This window comes from Myxine glutinosa, chromosome 2 (assembly GCF_964187855.1).
Source record: "Myxine glutinosa chromosome 2, kmMyxGlut1.1, whole genome shotgun sequence".
NCBI classification, from domain to species: Eukaryota; Metazoa; Chordata; class Myxini; order Myxiniformes; family Myxinidae; genus Myxine; species Myxine glutinosa.
The window spans coordinates 62,223,093-62,241,519 of record NC_136262.1 but is presented as its reverse complement, the minus strand read 5'-3'; the positions used below and the strand labels follow the sequence as shown (position 1 = coordinate 62,241,519).

The window sequence follows — 18,427 nt, the reverse complement described above, 5'->3', positions numbered from 1 at the left end:
TGAATTTGTGGGATTGAGGTCAAAGGCTTATGCTTATAAATACATTGTGAATAACGTTGAAAAGACTGATAAGAAGTGAAAAGGTGTAAAGAAAAATGTTATTAAAGAAACAATAAACTTTAAGGATTATTATAACTGTTTAACAACAAAGAAAGCAGAGTTTAGAAAGATTAATGGAATAAGAAGTTATAAACATAAATTATATTCAGAAGAGGTGAATAAGAAAGCATTGGGGGCTTTTGATGATGAGGTTTATTTTAGAAAATGGAATTGATAGTCTCCCTTATGGTTATATAAGTATATAAGTGATAAGTTAAAAAGGGGGGTTAGGGATTTTAATGGGCTACCGCCGCCTTTTTACTATTATATAAATGATAGAACCAAGTACCAACCAGACTAAAGAGTGGAGGTGTAATCAACCTTGGTATATAAATGGTAAACATAATGAATGTGAAAAATGTCAAATAGGTATAATTGAAAAGACAACTGGTAAAAAAATTTACAAAACAAATAAGACAATTAATTTAAATACCGGTGAATTGGGTAAAAAAGATGGAAATATTTTTGAGTGGACGGAAAACTTTGATGGTTGTCAGGAAAATATATACTTTAATTTAAAAATGGTATGTGGCACTGGAGGCGCTCAAACAAGAACATTGAGGGAGGTTTACCATTTTATCTTAGCTCAGTTAAAATATCTTAATAAAGAACCAAACTCAAACATATACTTTGTTAATATATTAGATGGTGAAGAGAGTGGCAATATAATTAAATTATTTCCCACGCATAAACAAATATTTGTAGGATCAATGTTTGAGTGGTCTACTCGGGATCATTGATAGTAAGATTACCATAAGACCAAGGCTGGGCAATGATCATTGTTTGAGTGGTCTAATGAACAACATTAAGGATAGGTGTCAAAAGGCTAAAAGATTCGTAAAGAGGTGAGAGGAAAATTAACATGTAAGTGAATGGGTCGATGTTTGAGTGGGTCAAAGATAATCTGCCAGATGATATGTAGAAGGATTATAGGTCTATAAGGGAAAACAAATATTTGTAGTGTTTGAGTGGTCTAATGAACAACATTAAGGATAGGTACTATAGACAAAAGGTTCATAAAGATTAGGGTGGGAGAAATAGAGGTGTTAATGGGCAATGAGGTTAAGAGGAAAATTAACATGTAAGTCAATGGGAAAATGAGAGTGTCCCAGAAGCAACATATATACACTACTTACACCCCATGTAAAGTTTTGACTTTTTCAACATATTTCAACATATAGCTATTTGATCTTCATTTCAACAACACTGACAGATAAAGGTGATATAATACAACAAATATCATGCAACATTTACATTTTGTAGTCCATTGTATAATTTAAATAAACATAAATGCAAATTTCGCATGTGGAAAAAGTAAGTACTGTACACCCTTGGCTCTAATCGGTGGTATTGCCCCCTTTGGCAGAAACCACCTCAAGTAGGCGTTTCTTATAACTATCTACCAGTCTCTGACATGGACTGGGAGAAATTTTTGCCCACTCCTCCATGCAGAATTCTTTCAGCTGTGCGATGTTTGTGGGGTTTCTTGCATGCACAGCTCGTTTCAAATCCCCCCACAACATCTCGATGGGATTAAGATCCGGGCTTTGACTTGGCCATTCCAGAACCCTCCATTTCTTTCTTTTCAGCCATTCCTTGGTGGATTTACTGGTATGTTTAGGGTCATTGTTATGTTGCAAGGTCCACCTTCGGTTGAGCTTCAACTTTCCGACAGATGGCCTCACATTATCCTCAAGCACCCTCTGGTACAATGAAGAATTCATAGTGGATTATATGATGGTGAGCTGCCCAGGCCCTGATGCAGCAAAGCTGCCCCAAACCATAATATTTCCACCACCATGCTTTACAGTTGGTATCAGTTTCTTGCGGTCAAATGCTTTCTTTCGTTTTCGCCAAACATGTCTTCTGGTACTGTGGCCAAATAGCTCTACCTTTGACTCATCTGTCCAGAGCACATTGTTCCAGAAGTGCTGGTCTTTGCCTAGGTGTTTATTGGCAAACTTTAGTCTTGCCCTGATGTTCTTTCTGGACAGCAAAGGTTTCCTCCTGGCACACCTCCCATGTCGATCAAATTTGTGCAGCCTCTTTCTAATGGTAGACTCGTGCACTTTGACATCAACAGTGGCAAGAGCTACCTGTAGGTCCCGTGATGACATTCTGGGGTTCTTCGAGACTTCTTTCAGCATCTTGCGGTCTGCTCTCGGGCTGAACTTGCTGGGGCGGCCTGGCCTGAACAAGTTGGCAGTTGTTGGGAATCTTCTCCACTTGTAGATGATCTTCCAGACAGTCGAATGATTGATTTCAAATTGTTTGGAGATCTTTTTAAATCCCTTCCCAGACTCGTAGGCATCTATAACCTTCTTTCTGAAGGCCTCAGAGAGCTCTTTTGATCTAGGCCTGGTGATGCCGCACACTTCAACAACAAAGAGCAAACCAAACTAAATGTCTGAGGTTTAAATAAGACAGGCTCCTCCAAGATCCTCTCTAACGATGTTATAATCATTTGTACCTGAGCTGGTGCACCTGATTCTAATTTTAGGTATTTGAAGTCGTGATAAATGTCGGGGTGTACTTACTTTTTCCACATGCAAAATTTGCATTTATGTTTATTTAAATTATACAATGGACTACAAAATGTAAATGTTTCATGATATTTGTTATATTATATCACCTTTATCTATCAATATTGTTGAAATGAAGATCAAATAGCTGTATGTTGGAATGTGTTGAAAAAGTCAAAACTTTACATGGGGTGTACTTACTTTTTCACATGACTATATATACTAGCCGAAAGCACCCGGCGTTGCCCGGGTTCTTTTTGAATGAATTTACAACTATAATTCAGCTTTTACTCGCGGCTGTAGAAGATTGTCTACTATAATTCAGCTCAGCTTTTAATTGTGAAATGGGCCCAGCCTGGCCGAGGCGGCCGCGACCGGCCTCGCCACCGAGCCTATAACCTTCCCGGGGCCCGTCTCGACATTTTTTTGTTTCAGAGGTTTCCTCCTATCTTTCACCGTTCAGGAGATTAGCGCGTGCAGACAAACAAACAAACAAACAAACAAACAAAAACTTTCTTTTATATATATAATATATAAAATAGGGTATATATATATATATACACATTTCAAAAACAAACAAACATGTTTTTCTTGCAGGGTTGGTCGTCCACCCAAGTACCTGAAACTGAAAAAGGAACAGGAATTGGCAGAGCAGAAGCGTGCTGAAGGTATTCATTGTGAGAGTGCAGCTTCTATGCTCATTCGTCAATGTCACTTCCAGCAATCAGCACCTGTGTCTGTCTGTACTCTCCTGTTTAAGATTCATTACTCTGACTGTTTTTATTTAATTTTCAGAGACACTTGTTTTGACCTTTGCCACGGAAGGTGGATGGAGGTTATGTTTTCACCCCTGTCTGTCTGTCTGTCTGTCTGTCTGTGTGTTTGTTTGTCTGTGAACGAGATATCTCAAAAAGTTGTGGATGGATTCGGACGAAATCTGGTGGAGGGATGATTTGGTTCGGTGACATGAACAAGCCGATTAGATTTTGGTTCAGGTCCGAATCCAGATCTGGTCTGTCAGTGGATACAAAACGTAAACTGTTCAGCCTGGTGGAGGTATGCTGTCTACTGAGTGCCGTTCTAATTTGATTGTTCCTTTCCTTTTTTTCTTATTCTTGTTTCTCGACTTAAACATTAATATGAGGTTTTACTACTGTTCCTGTAGTCAGCTCGCATTAGGGAAGAAAAAATATTATTGTATGAGGCTTTTGGCTAGGAGCCCTAAACTGATGAAAACAAATTCATTTCCATCAGTCGTGGGGATGTGAGGCTTAAAAAGGTGAGATTTTCAGTTTTTCGGTGTTTTATTTATGCATTTGTAAAATTTAATTTGTTTAACACCTCGCCACCTCGCCTGCATTATATTATGTACATTATATTATGTACATGCAAGTTGACTAATTCCCAATATGTGAGTGATTGTTTCTGCAACAAAATGATTCCACCTCAATCTGACCACAATTAATGGGCCTCAAAAATATTTCGTCCAAAACAATCAGATTTGCTTTTCCCCTCAACTTGGCATTATGACTTGACATTCGCTGCCTCTGTGCCATACTACTTCTATTTTTATTCTCTGCTAAGTTTCTTTTTGTTTTTCTAAATTTTCCTCCTCTTCATTCTTACCATTTGTGACACCTCATGTGTTTTTCTTTCCAGCACTACATCTAGAGTTATTGACCATCAGGGCCAAGTTTACAATGTTGCCAGGCCCTCACTCAGAATGGGCTTATAACAGCAAAAATTGTTACATTTTTTTACACTAACTATTTGGATGGTGTGTATATATTTTAAGCGCCACATAATCATGTGATCGTGTTGTTGTAGTTTACATTTTATTTCCGTGCTGCAGTCATTTACTGGTATGTGACATCATTGCACTGTAAACAGTGTACGTTCCAGTGCGCACTCTGTTACAGGCATGAGTGAGAAGCAGAACGGGAGAGTTAGTTTAAAGAAGAACGAGAGAAAATTGAGCGGTGTTCAGAAATGCAAACGTAAAGCAGAATTGGATGAAACTAGAGTGTTCACCAAGAAAACCTTAGCCCATGCAGTCTTGAGAAAATGCGCATGGGAATGGTCTTTTGAAACTCTTCCTTTGCATTTCCAAGCACAATCTATATTTCCTACAAACCTCCATTTTGTCTGAATCTCGATATTCCCCAATGCTTAAACCGAAAGTGGCAAATTTGTTTGGTCGAGATGGCGTTGTATTTTATCCAAGTGCTGCTTAATGGAAGGTTTTTGAAAGTGTCAAGAATGTGATTTGTGTTCTGTCATGTTCAATTATATCATTCAATTGAAATAAAATAAAGGTTTTAAAGGTTGTCGAGTAAAAAAAAAACAAATTCTGACGTTTACCGCCATTGATGCATCGTCTTTTACACCACCATATTTAACACGTTAAATTAGTTATTCGTGTCTGCTTTTTGTGTCCTTTTATGATGCCCCTCAAAAATATGTTTCCTGCTTAGAATGATTTTCAATTTTGTTTGACTCCCAGACAGGCAGACAGACTAAAAAAATTACCTCACTCTTATGTGTGTGTGCGCGATCGGGACGAGATTCCGTACAATTTGCCAAAGCACTGCTAAACTGTGGATTCGTGTTCCAGGTCATGTTCCAATTCATGTTCAAAATATAACATTCAATTGAAGTGAATTACTTCCTCAATCACAGACTGATGTCTCAGCGTTTTTTTTTTTTTTTTTTTTTTTTTTGTTTTTTTTTTTTTTTTTTTTTTTGTATACAAGTTCGAGGCTCGTGAAAGAGCGAACATTAATCACACAGAAAGACAAACCGACACATAAAACATATAACATAGGGAGCGGTAGACAAGATGGGGAGAGAGGGGGAAGGACACAAACACAACATTTGAGAGCAGGGACCGAGAGACATGGAGACATCGAGAGATCTGAGAGAGGGCGAGGGCTTTGGGGGGGGGGGGCGTGGGAAGGGGGCAGTGGGAGAGGTATAAAACATATGGACCCTGCCAGGACTTACAGGAAAGAAGTTGGAATTTCAAACAAGGTGGATCTGGGGTGAATTAGCGGGGGTAGAAAAGATCAAGGTTTTGGATGGGGGAAGATAAGAGATGGTGGTGAACAGCTGTTTTAAAGACCTGGAGGGAGGAGTGGGATTGAAGGGAGTGAGGTAGTTTGTTCCAGAGGCGGGAGAAAAGAGGAATGAAAGAGTGAAGGTGAGCGGAGAGCCGAGATTTCGGCAGTTTAACCATCAGAGGGTTGCTGGCAGATCTTGTGCGACCTGTAGGAATATTTGGGGGACAGAGCACAGAGAGAGCTGGGGGTGCAAGGCCGGAGAGGAGTCGGTAGAAGACAGAAAGACCACCTACCTGCCTGCGGTGAGTGAGTGAAAGGCCCTCAGAGATAGCTTCATCGCGGGAGATTCCAATAATTCTGAAAGCTTTGGTTTCAACAGCGTGAAGCCGAGCTAGGTGTGAGGCAGGAGCACCGGCCCATAGGGGAGAACAGTATTCCATTGAGCTGCGGATGAAAGCCTTGTATGTGGTGAGGAGCTCAGGTGTGCCGAGGAAGGACTTCGCACGACGGAGGATGCCCAGTCGGCGACTGGCTTTGGAGGCCAGCTTGGAAATGTGGTTTTCCCAAGAAAGATCATGGCAGATAGTGAGACCCAAAATCTTGAGCGACAGAACTTCTTGGAGAGGATTGTTGAGAAAGTAGATGGGAGGGTTGTCCAGTCGATCTTTTCGGAGAGACATAGTAAGAGTGTGAGATTTGTCAGGATTGAAAGACATGTTCCACTTGTTTGACCAGTCTGTGATTTTGTCCAGGTCTTCAGAGAGTGAGGAGGCAGCAGACTGCCGATCTGAGGGAAGAGGAATGGAGCGGCAGAGAGTGGAGTCATCAGCAAAGAGATAGAGAGGATTTTCGAGAGAGTCAGAGAGATCATTGATGAAGACCAGAAAAAGCACGGGGCCCAGAACACTGCCTTGGGGAACTCCAGCCTGAACAGGAAGAGGAGATGAGAGAAACCCATTCAGGGCCACACGTTGACGACGACTAGAGAGGAAGTCCGCCAGCCATGCGTGGAGATTTCCATGGATACCAAAGGAGGAGAGTTTGGTGAGCAGAGCGGGGTGCCAGACCGTGTCGAAGGCACGTGATATGTCGAGGGAGACAGCTCTAATTTCCTGTTTGGCATTGAGGACCTCCATCCATTGTTGAGACAGCAGAAGCAGCATGTCCAGAGTAGAGTGACCTGGTCTGAAACCAAATTGATGATCAGAGATCAAGCCATTGGAGAAGAGGAAAGATTTCATATCAGAAGCAATGATGGATTCCATGACTTTGCTGATAATTGGGAGAAGGCTGATTGGTCTGTAGTTGCTAGGATCTGTTTTTGCACCTTTTTTGTGCAAAGCGGTGATGTTGGCTGATTTCCAAGCAGATGGCAGTTGACCTTGAGCAAAAGAGAGGGTGAAGAGAACAGAGAGAGGGTGAGATAGAGCAGCAGAGCAGGATTTTAGGACCCGTGGGCTGATGCCGTCGGGTCCAGTTGCAGAATCAGAGTCGAGGGTTGACAGAAACTTTTCCACCTTGTCAGGAGGAAAGGACACGGAGTCCAGGAGCAGCAGGGTACGACTGGGTATGGTGGGTACAGAGAGGGATGGGTTTGGGACACAAGATTTAGAGGCAAACACAGAGTTGAGGCATTCAGCTTTTTCACGTGCGGAGTCAGCTGTGTAGCCGTTTGAGGTAAGGGAGGGGATGGAGGGGGAACAAACACCAGAAACGGATTTGACCAGACGCCACCAGGATTTGGAAGAGGGAGACAGATAAGAGAGTTCGGTCTTGAGAACGGAGAGATATTCTTTCCTGGCTCTCCTGAGGGTGGACACACACTTGTTTCGGGCTTTGTGAAAGGAAATGAGATTTCCTTCCGTTGGATTTGCTTTCCAGGAGACGAAGGCAAGTTGTTTCTGGGCAACAGCCTCACCACAAGATTCCGTGTACCATGGACGGGAGGAAGGGTATGACAACTGAAGACGAGATGGGATAAATCTGTGCATGAGAGAGAGCAATTTACTTTGGAAGAATTCCCAGGATGAGTTGATGTCAGAGGTGGTAGAGATGGGAGACCAGTCCAGATGATTGATGGCTGCTTGAAGACCGTGCCAGTTGGCCTGAGTGAAATGCCAGACTCGTCGACGCTGAGCAGGCTCCCTGAGGATGGTCAGAGAGATGTCCACTTTAACAAGGACATGATCAGATGATCCGATCGGAGCAGAAGAAGAGCAGCAGACATTTTCAGGGAAGTTAGTCATAACCAAGTCCAGAAGAGAAGATGTTCCGTTGACTGAGATCCGGGTCGGGAAATTGACAGATTGTGTCAGTCCCAGTGAGTCGCAGAAGTCCTTTGCTGAGGAGCCATGGCTGGTGAGAGAGGTACCCACACCCAGCCAACTGGCATTATGACAGTTGAAATCACCACATATGAGGAAGAGAGAGTTGGGATGAGTAGATAGAAGTTGGTCCATATCATCAGACAGCGAGATGTAGATGGAGTCATCACTGTTTGGTGGACGGTACAACACACATATGAACAAGAGGTGGGAGCGAAGGGGAAGCCGTAGCCAGAGGTATTCCTGGGGTTGAGGTGGAGAGAGTGCAGTGCAGGGCGAGTGAGGAAGAGAGTTTTTGATAAAGATAGCAACCCCGCCTCCAGGACGAGGCTCAGGTCTATCATACCGGAGGAGGGAGTAGCCCGGGAGAGATACTATGGAATCAGAGACATCATAAAGGAGGAAAGTTTCTGTTAAGCAGATCACGTCTGGTTTGACAGAAGCAACCTGTATGGAGAGATCAGTTAAGTTTGAACGAAGGCCCCGGATGTTTGAGGTCCATACCGTTAATGAAGAGGAAGGGGGAGCATCAGATACAGAACAGGGGGGAGGAGGGGTAGGGTAAGATGTGGAAGAGGTGGAAGAGGTGGAAGAGGTAGGGAGAGCTGTTGAAGGTGTGTCAGAGATTTCAGAATAGCTCGGAGAAAGGGAAGGATGGGGCGGACAAAAGGTTTGATGGTGATTGGGTGAGCCACAATGAGGTGTTATTTGAGGAGGGGGAAGAGCGAGGCAGAAGGTTGGGGGAGATGGAGGTGAGAGTTTGAAGGGGGAAGAAGCGGGGAGGATGCTTTGAGGAGGGGGAGTGAGAGGGGGGAAATTGAGAAGCAATGAGGGTGGGGAGATTTGAAGGGGAGGGGTGAGGGGGGAGTTTGGGAGGGAAGGGACAAGGGGAGGGATTTGAAAGGGATGGGATATGGGGGAGATTTGGAGGGGAGGGGTGAGGCAGGAGTCTAGGAGGGGAGGGGCGAGGGGGCGTCTTGGCGGGGAGGGGTGAGGGGGTAGTTTAGGAGGGAGGGGGCAAGGGGGGAGATTTGAAAGGGATGGGTGATGGGGAAGATTTGGAGGGGAGGGGTGATGGGGAAGATTTGGAGGGGAGGGGTTATGGGGAAGATTTGGAGGGGAGGGGTGAGATTGGATTTTTGAAAGTGTACGATTTATGGGAAACGAACATTTATTGCAAAATGAGTTTCTTGTGACCTTCGAGTTAAAAATACGTTTAAGGACGCTGGATGGAGGATGGAGTGCAGGAGAGTTTAGGGAATGTAGAAAAAAGGCACTATAGGAGATGGATTTTTTTTTTGGGATGAATTGATTTGGTGAGCAAGTCGAAAGCAGCCTTTTAAAGAAGAAGAAGAAAAAGGTGTTATAAAATATGACGGAATACATAACTTGAGGGGAAAGTGTAAACATTGAAGGTTAATGAGTGAAAACTATCTGGGGAAATGGAAATGGGGGAGAAACACGTGGTCGAAGAACGAACGCACGAATAAGAATGAATAAACGAATGAGAACAGAGAAAGAAATGTTTTTTGTTTTTTTTTTTTGTTTGTTTTTTTTTTAGTTGAGATTTACACAAGGAAGTAGGCTATGGGTGAAAAGACTGGGAATACAGAGAACGAAAGTTATTGGATCACAAACGACGAACCACTGAGAGAAAAACAAAGCCTCAAGGTTGTACAGTGCACACTGTACAAGGCCTTGCTCGCGACACGGCAAACAGACGATCAATTTATGAAAGATAAACACCGAGAAACAACCAAAGTTGCACACAATAACTTCACACACCGAAATATAAATACAGTTTCGACAAAATACAATTGTGAACAGACTTAACTTCGAAAAACGTGGAGACCGTGTGGAGCTTCGAAAATCCCTGCCGCCGTCTCCAAGATCTCGCGAGATCTCCTTGTTGAACACAAAGAGCATTAAAAGAAGTAAAACACAAAAGTGTGTGCTGTGTCAAGGACAATATTTTACAGTGGGGGCCCACATATTTGTTTGTCGCCAGGCCTCAAAAGGTTAATCCAGCCCTGACGACCGTATGTCTGATTTTAGAGGTGGCATAGTGTTCATGTGTGGGAAATGTAGTTTGTGTCTTCGATTTCCCATTTTCGACTTTGCAACACCGTGTTTGTTTGTTTTGCAACACCGTGTTTGTTTGTTTTTCACCTCCCCTTGTGTCCTCCCTGCTGTCTGATCGTATAGGTTGTGTAGCATCTCTATTAAAACGTATCACATTTTATCAATGTGTGGCCAACTATAATTGTGTTGTTTGAAATTCTAGCACGAGCATTGCCATAAAATATCCCTCGACTTTTTATTCTTTCTTCTTCATCATCTTCTTAACCTTATTCTTTAATGGTCTCAATTATTGCCACTTTATTGTGGGGTCGGCCGGGGAAAGTTTTTGGCCCAAGACTTTCACCACCCAGCTGGCCAAGCCTGACATTTGACTGAAGGTTCGAATAAATTGTGATTTGTTCGGGGTGCCAGCGATAACTTGCCTACTCCTTACAAAATATACATTGGGATCTTTAATTTCCACCACCGGCCAGTGCTGGCAGATGGGTCATCCGGCTTAACATCCTCCTGATGGACGCCACACACATTGATGCTTCGCCATGCATGCTAAACACGAGGGTGACAATTTGTAGCAGGAACAAGATTCCACCCAGGCAAGACATTTAAAAGGTGAGCGATTTTACTGAACAGGTAACATGTGGATGAAGGTGTGAAACATAATCTTGTAACACAAGCAGTCAGTGATGTCACAGTTTGGTTCTTCTTTTTGCTCCACAAGTCAACTTCCGATTAAGAGATATACAATATGGGGAAAAAGTTGCGACTGGTTTCGAGTTGGCAGGATGGCCTAGATGTACGCACACTCACCTCTAAGCTGTCTAGCCTATGTTTGAATCCCGACCCAGCTAGAAACTGTAATCCCGGGGTTTCACAAGCAGGGTGATTCATCAATACGTGTGCCGTCCCTCGGATGGACATTAAACTTGGCATCCCATCTGCTGGCATTAGTTTGGTAGATGTTAAATATTCCACAGTGTCCACAAAGAGTAAGCGAGCTATCGCTGGCACACCGGCCAAATTCCAAATTCCTGCCTTAACCTTAGTCAAACATCAGCTATGGCCAGCCAGTTCGTGAAAGACTTCGGCCAAGCTTCCCCCAGGCAACTCCACAAAAGCGTGGGAATAACTGCGGCCGTTGAAGAAAAAAAGAAGAACTTGGGCCTGATTTAGCCACTGGCTATAAAGCCAAAACGATACAAGCCTTCACGATTAAAACTAGTTTTCCATGCTAAAAAGCCAAAATATTTCCCTTTCCCTTAAAAGCTAAGAAAAAATTGTATCAAGGGCTTATTTTGGGTGTGGAATGGAGGAGGGAGGGAAGAGGAAGAATGGGGTTTAACTGAAATATCACATCTTGCACGCTAATGCGTCTTTAAATAACATTTTGGCACATGACAACACTAAATATATTACGCCTTGGTTTGAATATCGTGAGACTGTTTAAATCTGTCTTTATCGCTTAATTGCAAACAATAAATTATATCCATTATTCAAAGAGCATTGTTGCTCATAACCATTAGCTAAAGGGTTAACAAAGCCTCAAGAGAAACATTTTGAGGATATGAAGAATGCCAGCGTCATGCAAGATTAAACTCTCCCTCACCACCATGTCTTGTTTGTCGACCAGTAGACATCTGCCATGTTTGAAAAGCAGGATCTGCTTGTAGGGATAGCCCATTTGTTTTGCCCAAGCATTCCGTGTCACGGAATTGGATCAGTCCTATTGGCACAAAGGTTTCCGACAGCGAGAGCGAAGACAAAAGTCAAGAGATGTTTCTCATTTCCAACGAGAGTGTCTGCGATTTTCTTTGTTCATGAATATCGCGCCATTGCTGAAGAACGAACGTTGCTGCTTTTGTTTTGGGTGTTTTCCCCACAGATGTAACAATTGAAATGGATGAATCTTGTAAAAGAAAATTACCTCTTGAACCGTGGACCAAACAAAGAGAAGCCTTTCTGAACTCTTCGTTAGGTATTTTTCATGCTCTTTGTGACAAATATAGTTGCATATTACATGTGCAAAATGGTGGAGTGTTTGACCGCCCCCCCCCCCCCCCCTTCTCGCCCCACCCCCATGCTTTCACCCCACACACAGACACTTTTGAGCATATCCCCTTTGTTCTACTCCTTCCTCAACCCCCTTGTAATAATTTATTTTTCTCGGGTTACCCCTGCCACCCTTCGTCCCTCTCTCCCCTGATGTGCATAATATATCTATGGGCCCTTACAAAGTGTTGTCACAACCCACATATGGTTCACGCGACCAAGGATACATATTGTACACAGACACTTGAATCAGGAGAATGGTTGTCACCAAATCGGGTTCATTGGGCTTGCTGATTCGGCTAAGAAATATCCTCCAATCACGCGCCAGGTGAATCTTGGCACCCAGCTGTTCTTGTGTTGTGATCGTTGAATTGTTGGAAAATGCTCCACCATTCCAATGTGTACAAGCAGCCAGGTTTAGTGAAAATGGCCCGAGTGAGTGATGGCTAAGGTTTTGCAGAAGTTTTGTGTTTTAACCAACTCAAATATAGTCTTGCGATTGGCTGTCAAACACCCAAAATTGATTGGAAAAAAAAAAGTTGCAACATTAAGCATCCTTTCGAAGTTGAATTGCAGGAATCGGAGCAAATTTTTACATCCGCCACCTAAGGTGGATGGAGGTAATGTTGTCACCCGTATCTGTCTGTTTGCTTGTCTATCTGTCTGTGAACAAGATATCTCAAAAAGTTGTGGACGGATTCACACGAAGTTTGGCAGACAGGTAGCATATGTGACAAGGACGAAATTATTAGATTTTGGTGAAGATCTGGATTCGGATCCGGCTAGTATAATTTTTAAGTGATTCTTCACCATTGGGAGATATGGGCCAAAAACGATATATAGCAGGATATCTCAAAAGGTTGTGGACGGATTTGGACGAAACTTGGTGGAGAGGTTGGGTGTCTGACAAGGACAATTCGATTCGATTTTGGTGAAGATCTGAATATGGATTCGGATACGATAATCATTTAATTTTTAAAGTGATTCTTCACCATTGAGAGATCGGGCGAAAAGCAATATATACCATATTTATAAAGTTATGGACAAGTTATGACTAAACTTGTTGGACAAGTTGGTTAGGTTGTCTTGTCCCCATCCCTCCCCATGATTTATTTCTACTCCTGGAATCCCACCTAAGCCAGCCATTTGACTTGCAAGTTTGTGTTTCCTCTTGTCCTCTCTCTTCTCTTTTGTTTGTTCATTCCCTGTTGCTCCTCTGTCCGTTTTTTTTTTTTTGTATACTCAGTTGAGGCTCGTGTATGACCTAACACATATAGCATATAAAAAAAAGGGAGTGGGAGACAAGAGGGGAAGAGAGGAAATCACAACAACAGTAGAGAACAGCGACATCTGGAGATTTGTGGAAGGCAGAGAGCTGTGGCGGGGTACACTGGATAAACAAGATGGACACTACTGGGACTTTCAGAAAAGAAAACAAAATTTGAAAAAGGTGGATTTTGGGTGGATTAATGGGGGTAGAAAAGGTCAAGGTTTTGGATGGGGGAAGATAAGAGATGGTGGTGAACAGCTGTTTTGAAGATCGGGAGGGAGGAGTGGGTTTGAATAGAGTGAGGGAGTTTGTTCCAGAGGCGGGAGAAATGAGGAATGAAAGAGTGAAGGTGAGCAGAGTCTTGATTTTGGAAGTTTCACCAGAAGAAGGTTGCTGACGGATCTTGTGCGTCCTGCAGGAATTTTGGGGGACAGAGCAGGAGGTGCAAGGATGGAGAGGAGACTGTAGAAGACAGAAAGACCACCAACCTACCTGCGATGAGTGAGTGAAAGGCCCTCAGAATCAGCTTCATCGCTGGAGATTCCAATGATTCTGAAAGCTTTGGTTTCAACAGCGTGAAGCCGAGCTAGGTGTGAGGCAGGTGCACCAGCCCATAGGGGAGAGCAGTATTCCATCAAACAGTGAACAAAAACAAATATAACTCCAGCAAAAAGTTTCCTTGTGAAAACATCTTATTTTATTCACTGAACTAATGATAGTTCCAAAATGGTTGGCTCAACAAGTTTCAGCTGAGATTGAATTGGTTATGAGTCAAACATCTCGGCATTTTCACAAGGATATTATGGCATCAAAATCGGGACCAATAGTCTACCTTCGTGGGAATAGATGAGAAACCAGTCACGCTTCTCCAAACTGATGCCAGTGGTTTCGTGCAGTTTCAATCATGAGACATGTTGAAGGATCATGCTGCCCGTTTTGTCTTGTGTTCACTCGTTAGCATGTCTCTATTGTCTGGACAATTTGTAACGTGAACCCTGAATGAATGGTAAAGTGATGGCACTTCCCCCAAGCTCAGTTGCTGTGTGGCTCATCTATCAGTCGATGCCGCAGCTCCACTACGAGCCATATATCCTATTAAAAAAAAAATGCAATTAGCAGGGTTGTGGCCTCACGTTCGCATTGATTGTACATTTGTCACAAAGAACCCCATAATGTATATCTGAATTTTCTTCTTTTTCTCGCACGATTGACACTTTTCCTGGTTTGATTTAGGGGCCTTGCCAGGAGTTTGCTGCAAGTAATGTTGAGTTCAACAGCATGAATTTGCTAAAATTTGGACTGTGATTTGTTGAGGACTTTGATTGCCTGATATCCTCATTGATCAGAGTGCATTGAGATGCTTTCATGTCACTGCTCCTGAAAGAAACCATTTTGGGCACGTGGTATTATTATTATTATTACCATTCACACTCCCCTTGACCATTATTTTTTCTTTGGGCAGAGCGTGAGGAGCGGAATGTTCAGCAAGCACTGCACCAGTCTGTGTTCATGTCTGCCATGTCGGCACACCCTGCGCGAGACCTTCCCCTCTACTGGCAGCAGCATGGCAAGCTTCTGCCTCAGGTGTCAGGCATCACAGCAAGCAAGGTCACCGGTTGGAATACCGAAGAGGTCAGTCTGTCGTATCCACTCGCAGCCTGCACCTCCTCAGCAACCCTCGTCACTCAACCGATATTATCGATGTGAACATTATTTATTTTCGTTTTCTTCATTTTGATTATTTGACAACTGACATGCTATCTTCTTCCTTCTCTTGGTCATTGTGCATTTGTTAATGTTGAATCTACAACCAGTAATTCGTAAATGCAGCTAAACACTTATGTGTGCATTCAGCGGTAATAGATAGCGGTGTAGATATGGGAATTGAAAAATAAATCCTGATATTTGTGCATTCTACGAGTATTACACATTTGACTGTATGATCCTCACAAAAAATTGGATAGACTAGGACTGTGGAACTAAAGTCGTTTGGTGCTTCACTAAAAAAATAAAATGGTAGCTATAGAATGTTGAAAATTAAAGGTGCCAATTTGTTATTATTTACGACCTTGTTCTGCCCACCAGGTGGCAAGCTTTATTCGAACCCTGCCAGGGTGCCAGGAGCAGGCCAGGATGTTCAGGGAGCAGGTAAGACATGTCCCTGTTTCTGTGGCTGAATGATGAGCATGAAATAGAACGACGCATTGAAAAAATAGTCTTTCTCAAACTTTTGCTGCACAACCTGGGAACAACAAGTGCCGTCTGCCACAATAGCTCTGATGGGACTCGATCTAGCGCTCTCACCAATCACATTTAGGGGTTTATCCATCACTTGTGTATATTAAGCCAAATTTAATTTATATTACATGAAATCAGACTTTTTCCACCTTCCTTACATCGTAACCCACAACTTCCAAGTCAAAAACAAATTCTACAAATTTAAGAAAATGTATTAAAAATGTAAAGCCAGAATATCTTGGTTGGATAAGTGTCCACCCCAAGTTAATACCTGATGGAAGCACCTTTGACAGCAATTACAGCTGTGAGTCTGTTGGGATAGGTCTCTATCAACTTTGTACACCTTGTTTGGGCAATATTTGCCCATTCTTCTGGACAAAACTGTCAAGCTCAGAACAGTTCGATTTCTTTGTTCATGAATATCGCGCCATTGCTGAAGAACGAACGTTGCTGCTTTTGTTTTGGGTGTTTTCCCCACAGGTGTTTTCCCCACATTTTCCCCACATTTCCCCCTCAAGTTACATGGGGAGTGTTGATGGACAGCAATGTGCAATTCATGCCACAGATTTTTGATTGGATTTAGGTCAGGGCTCTGGCTGGGCCACTTCAGAACATTTATCTTTTTGTTCCTTTGCCACTCCAGTGTAGCTTTGGCTGTGTGCTTCAGGTTGTTTCATGCTTCTGTCCCAATTTCAGCTTTCTTGCAGAGGGCAGCAGGTTTTCCTCTAGGATTTTTCTTTATTTTGCTCCATCCATTTTCCCTTCTATCTTGACAAGTGCCACAGTCCCTACTGATGAGAATCATCCCCATAGCATGGTGCTGCCACCACCATGCTTCACAGTAGGGATGGTGTTCTTTGGGTGATGTTCTGTGTTGGTTTTGCACCAAATGTAACGTTTTGCATTTAGGCAAAAAAGTTCCATCTTGGTTTCATCAGACCACAAAATGTTTTTGCCACATGGCTTCAGAATCTCCACAAAGGTTTTTTACGTACCTCATATGGGACTCAGGGTGGACTTTTTTGAGTAATTGTTTCCTTCTTTCCACCCTGCCATACAGGTAAGACTTGTGGAGTGCTTGGGATATTGTTGTCACATGCACACAGTGATCAGTTTTTGCCATAAAGGCCTGCAGCTCTTTCAAACTTGCCATTGGCCTCTTGGTGGCCGCTCTGATCAGTCTCCTCCTTGCTTGATGTTCCATAAATTTATTGTGTAGGTCTTTTGAAAGCTCCTTGGTGCTCATGGTTGAGTCTTTGCAGTGAAATGCACTACCCAGCATAGGAAACCGACAGGAACAGCTGATTTGATTATGAAATAATCAGAATCACTACAATTTAAAACAGGTGGAGGCCAATTAACTTGGTATGTGATTTTGAAGGTGATTGGTTACACCCGAGCTAATTTACAATTGCTAGTATAAGGGGGGTGGACACTTATCCAACCAAGATAATCTAGTTTTGTATTTTTAATTAGTTTTCTGAAATTTGTCGAATTTGCTTTTCACTTGGAAGTTGTGGGTTACGATGTGTAAATAAAGGTGGGAAAAGTCTGATTTAATGCATTTTTATTCCAGGCTGTAAGGCAACAAATGGTGAAAATTCTGAAAGCGGGTGTAGACTTTCTATAGGCACTGTATATATGCATATATATGTATGTATGTGTGTATATATATATATATATATATATGTATATATATACAGACTTGGCATTTAATATGGAATATTTTTTTTTTCTTGACTTGGGTTTACTTTCTTAACTCAGTATATCAATCTAGTGAGTTTCTTTTACACTTTGGTGATTTATTTGTTAAAAGAACCATGTCACTGATTGTCTGTCGCAGCAAGAAGTCAACAACAGGATTATATCACAGGTGGCGTGGCAAAATGTACGGACAGGTGCATTTGATGATTGGCTTCACAGTCGGGTATACAAGGGTTGTTGCGTTCTGTATTAGTGGAAAACAACTGCTGCACGTCTCCAAAAGTTATTGCCGCTTCCTCTGGAGATCACCATCACCACCATCTCTTATCGTCCCCCATCGAAAACCTTGATCTTTTCTACCCCCGGTAATTCACCCCAGAGTCCTTGCAGTGTTCATATGTTTTAATCCTCTCCCACCTCCCCCCAAGTCCTCCCGATGTCCCTGCTCTCAAATGTTGTGTTTGTGTCCTTCCCCCTCTTCCCCCTCTCTTTTGTGTCCTTCCCCCTCTCTCCCCATCTTGTCTGCCGCTCCCCTTGTTTTTTGTGTTTTGTGTGTCGGTTTGTCTTTTTGTGTGATTAATGTTAGCTCTTTCACGAGCCTCGATCTTGTATACAAAAAAAAAAAAAAAAAATCGTCCGTCAACTCGACAATGCTGTTTGTCATGGAGTGGTGGCTTTACGAAATTACGGCATGAAACAGCGTGCTATTGCTCGGCAGTATGGCATCACTCAAGGTCAGGTGTCAAAGATCCTGAAACGAAATGCTCATAGGGGTGTCCCTACTCCAATACCGAGGCCAGGACGTCCCCGCAGAACCACAAGGAGGGATCACCAGATGCACCGGTTAGTCCGCAATGGCCGTACCAAGTCAGCTAATCGGCTTAGGGCTGAGTGGCAGCAACTGACAAATGTGCCTGTATCCAGAAGGCTAGTCAACCAACGACTGGTTCAAGCAGGCTATCGTGCCAGGCGTCCCCTGAGAAAGCCACGCCTGACCAGACAACACCGCCAGCGCCGATTGCAGTGTGCCAGAGAGCACCGTCAATGGCAGCCAGGACACTGGAATCACGTGATCTTCAGTGA

The 18,427-nt window shown here is 43.0% G+C and overlaps 1 protein-coding gene across 19 annotated transcripts in view; it reads left to right on the top strand.

Annotated features, from left to right (window-relative positions):
* L3MBTL3 (L3MBTL histone methyl-lysine binding protein 3) overlaps positions 1 to 18,427 on the top strand; it is a 207,592-nt gene that overhangs the window by 165,068 nt on the left and 24,097 nt on the right. For 11 of the 19 annotated variants that reach the window (XM_078773371.1, XM_078773368.1, XM_078773374.1 and 8 more), the window contains 3 exons: positions 3,219 to 3,289; positions 14,865 to 15,034; positions 15,488 to 15,550. In XM_078773371.1, the coding sequence (XP_078629497.1) occupies positions 3,219 to 3,289; positions 14,865 to 15,034; positions 15,488 to 15,550 (304 nt within the window). Of the gene's footprint in view, positions 1 to 3,218; positions 3,290 to 11,965; positions 12,059 to 14,864; positions 15,035 to 15,487; positions 15,551 to 18,427 lie in introns of all 19 variants that reach the window. The other 8 variants (XM_068108064.2, XM_068108061.2, XM_068108063.2 and 5 more) reach the window with 1 other exon arrangement.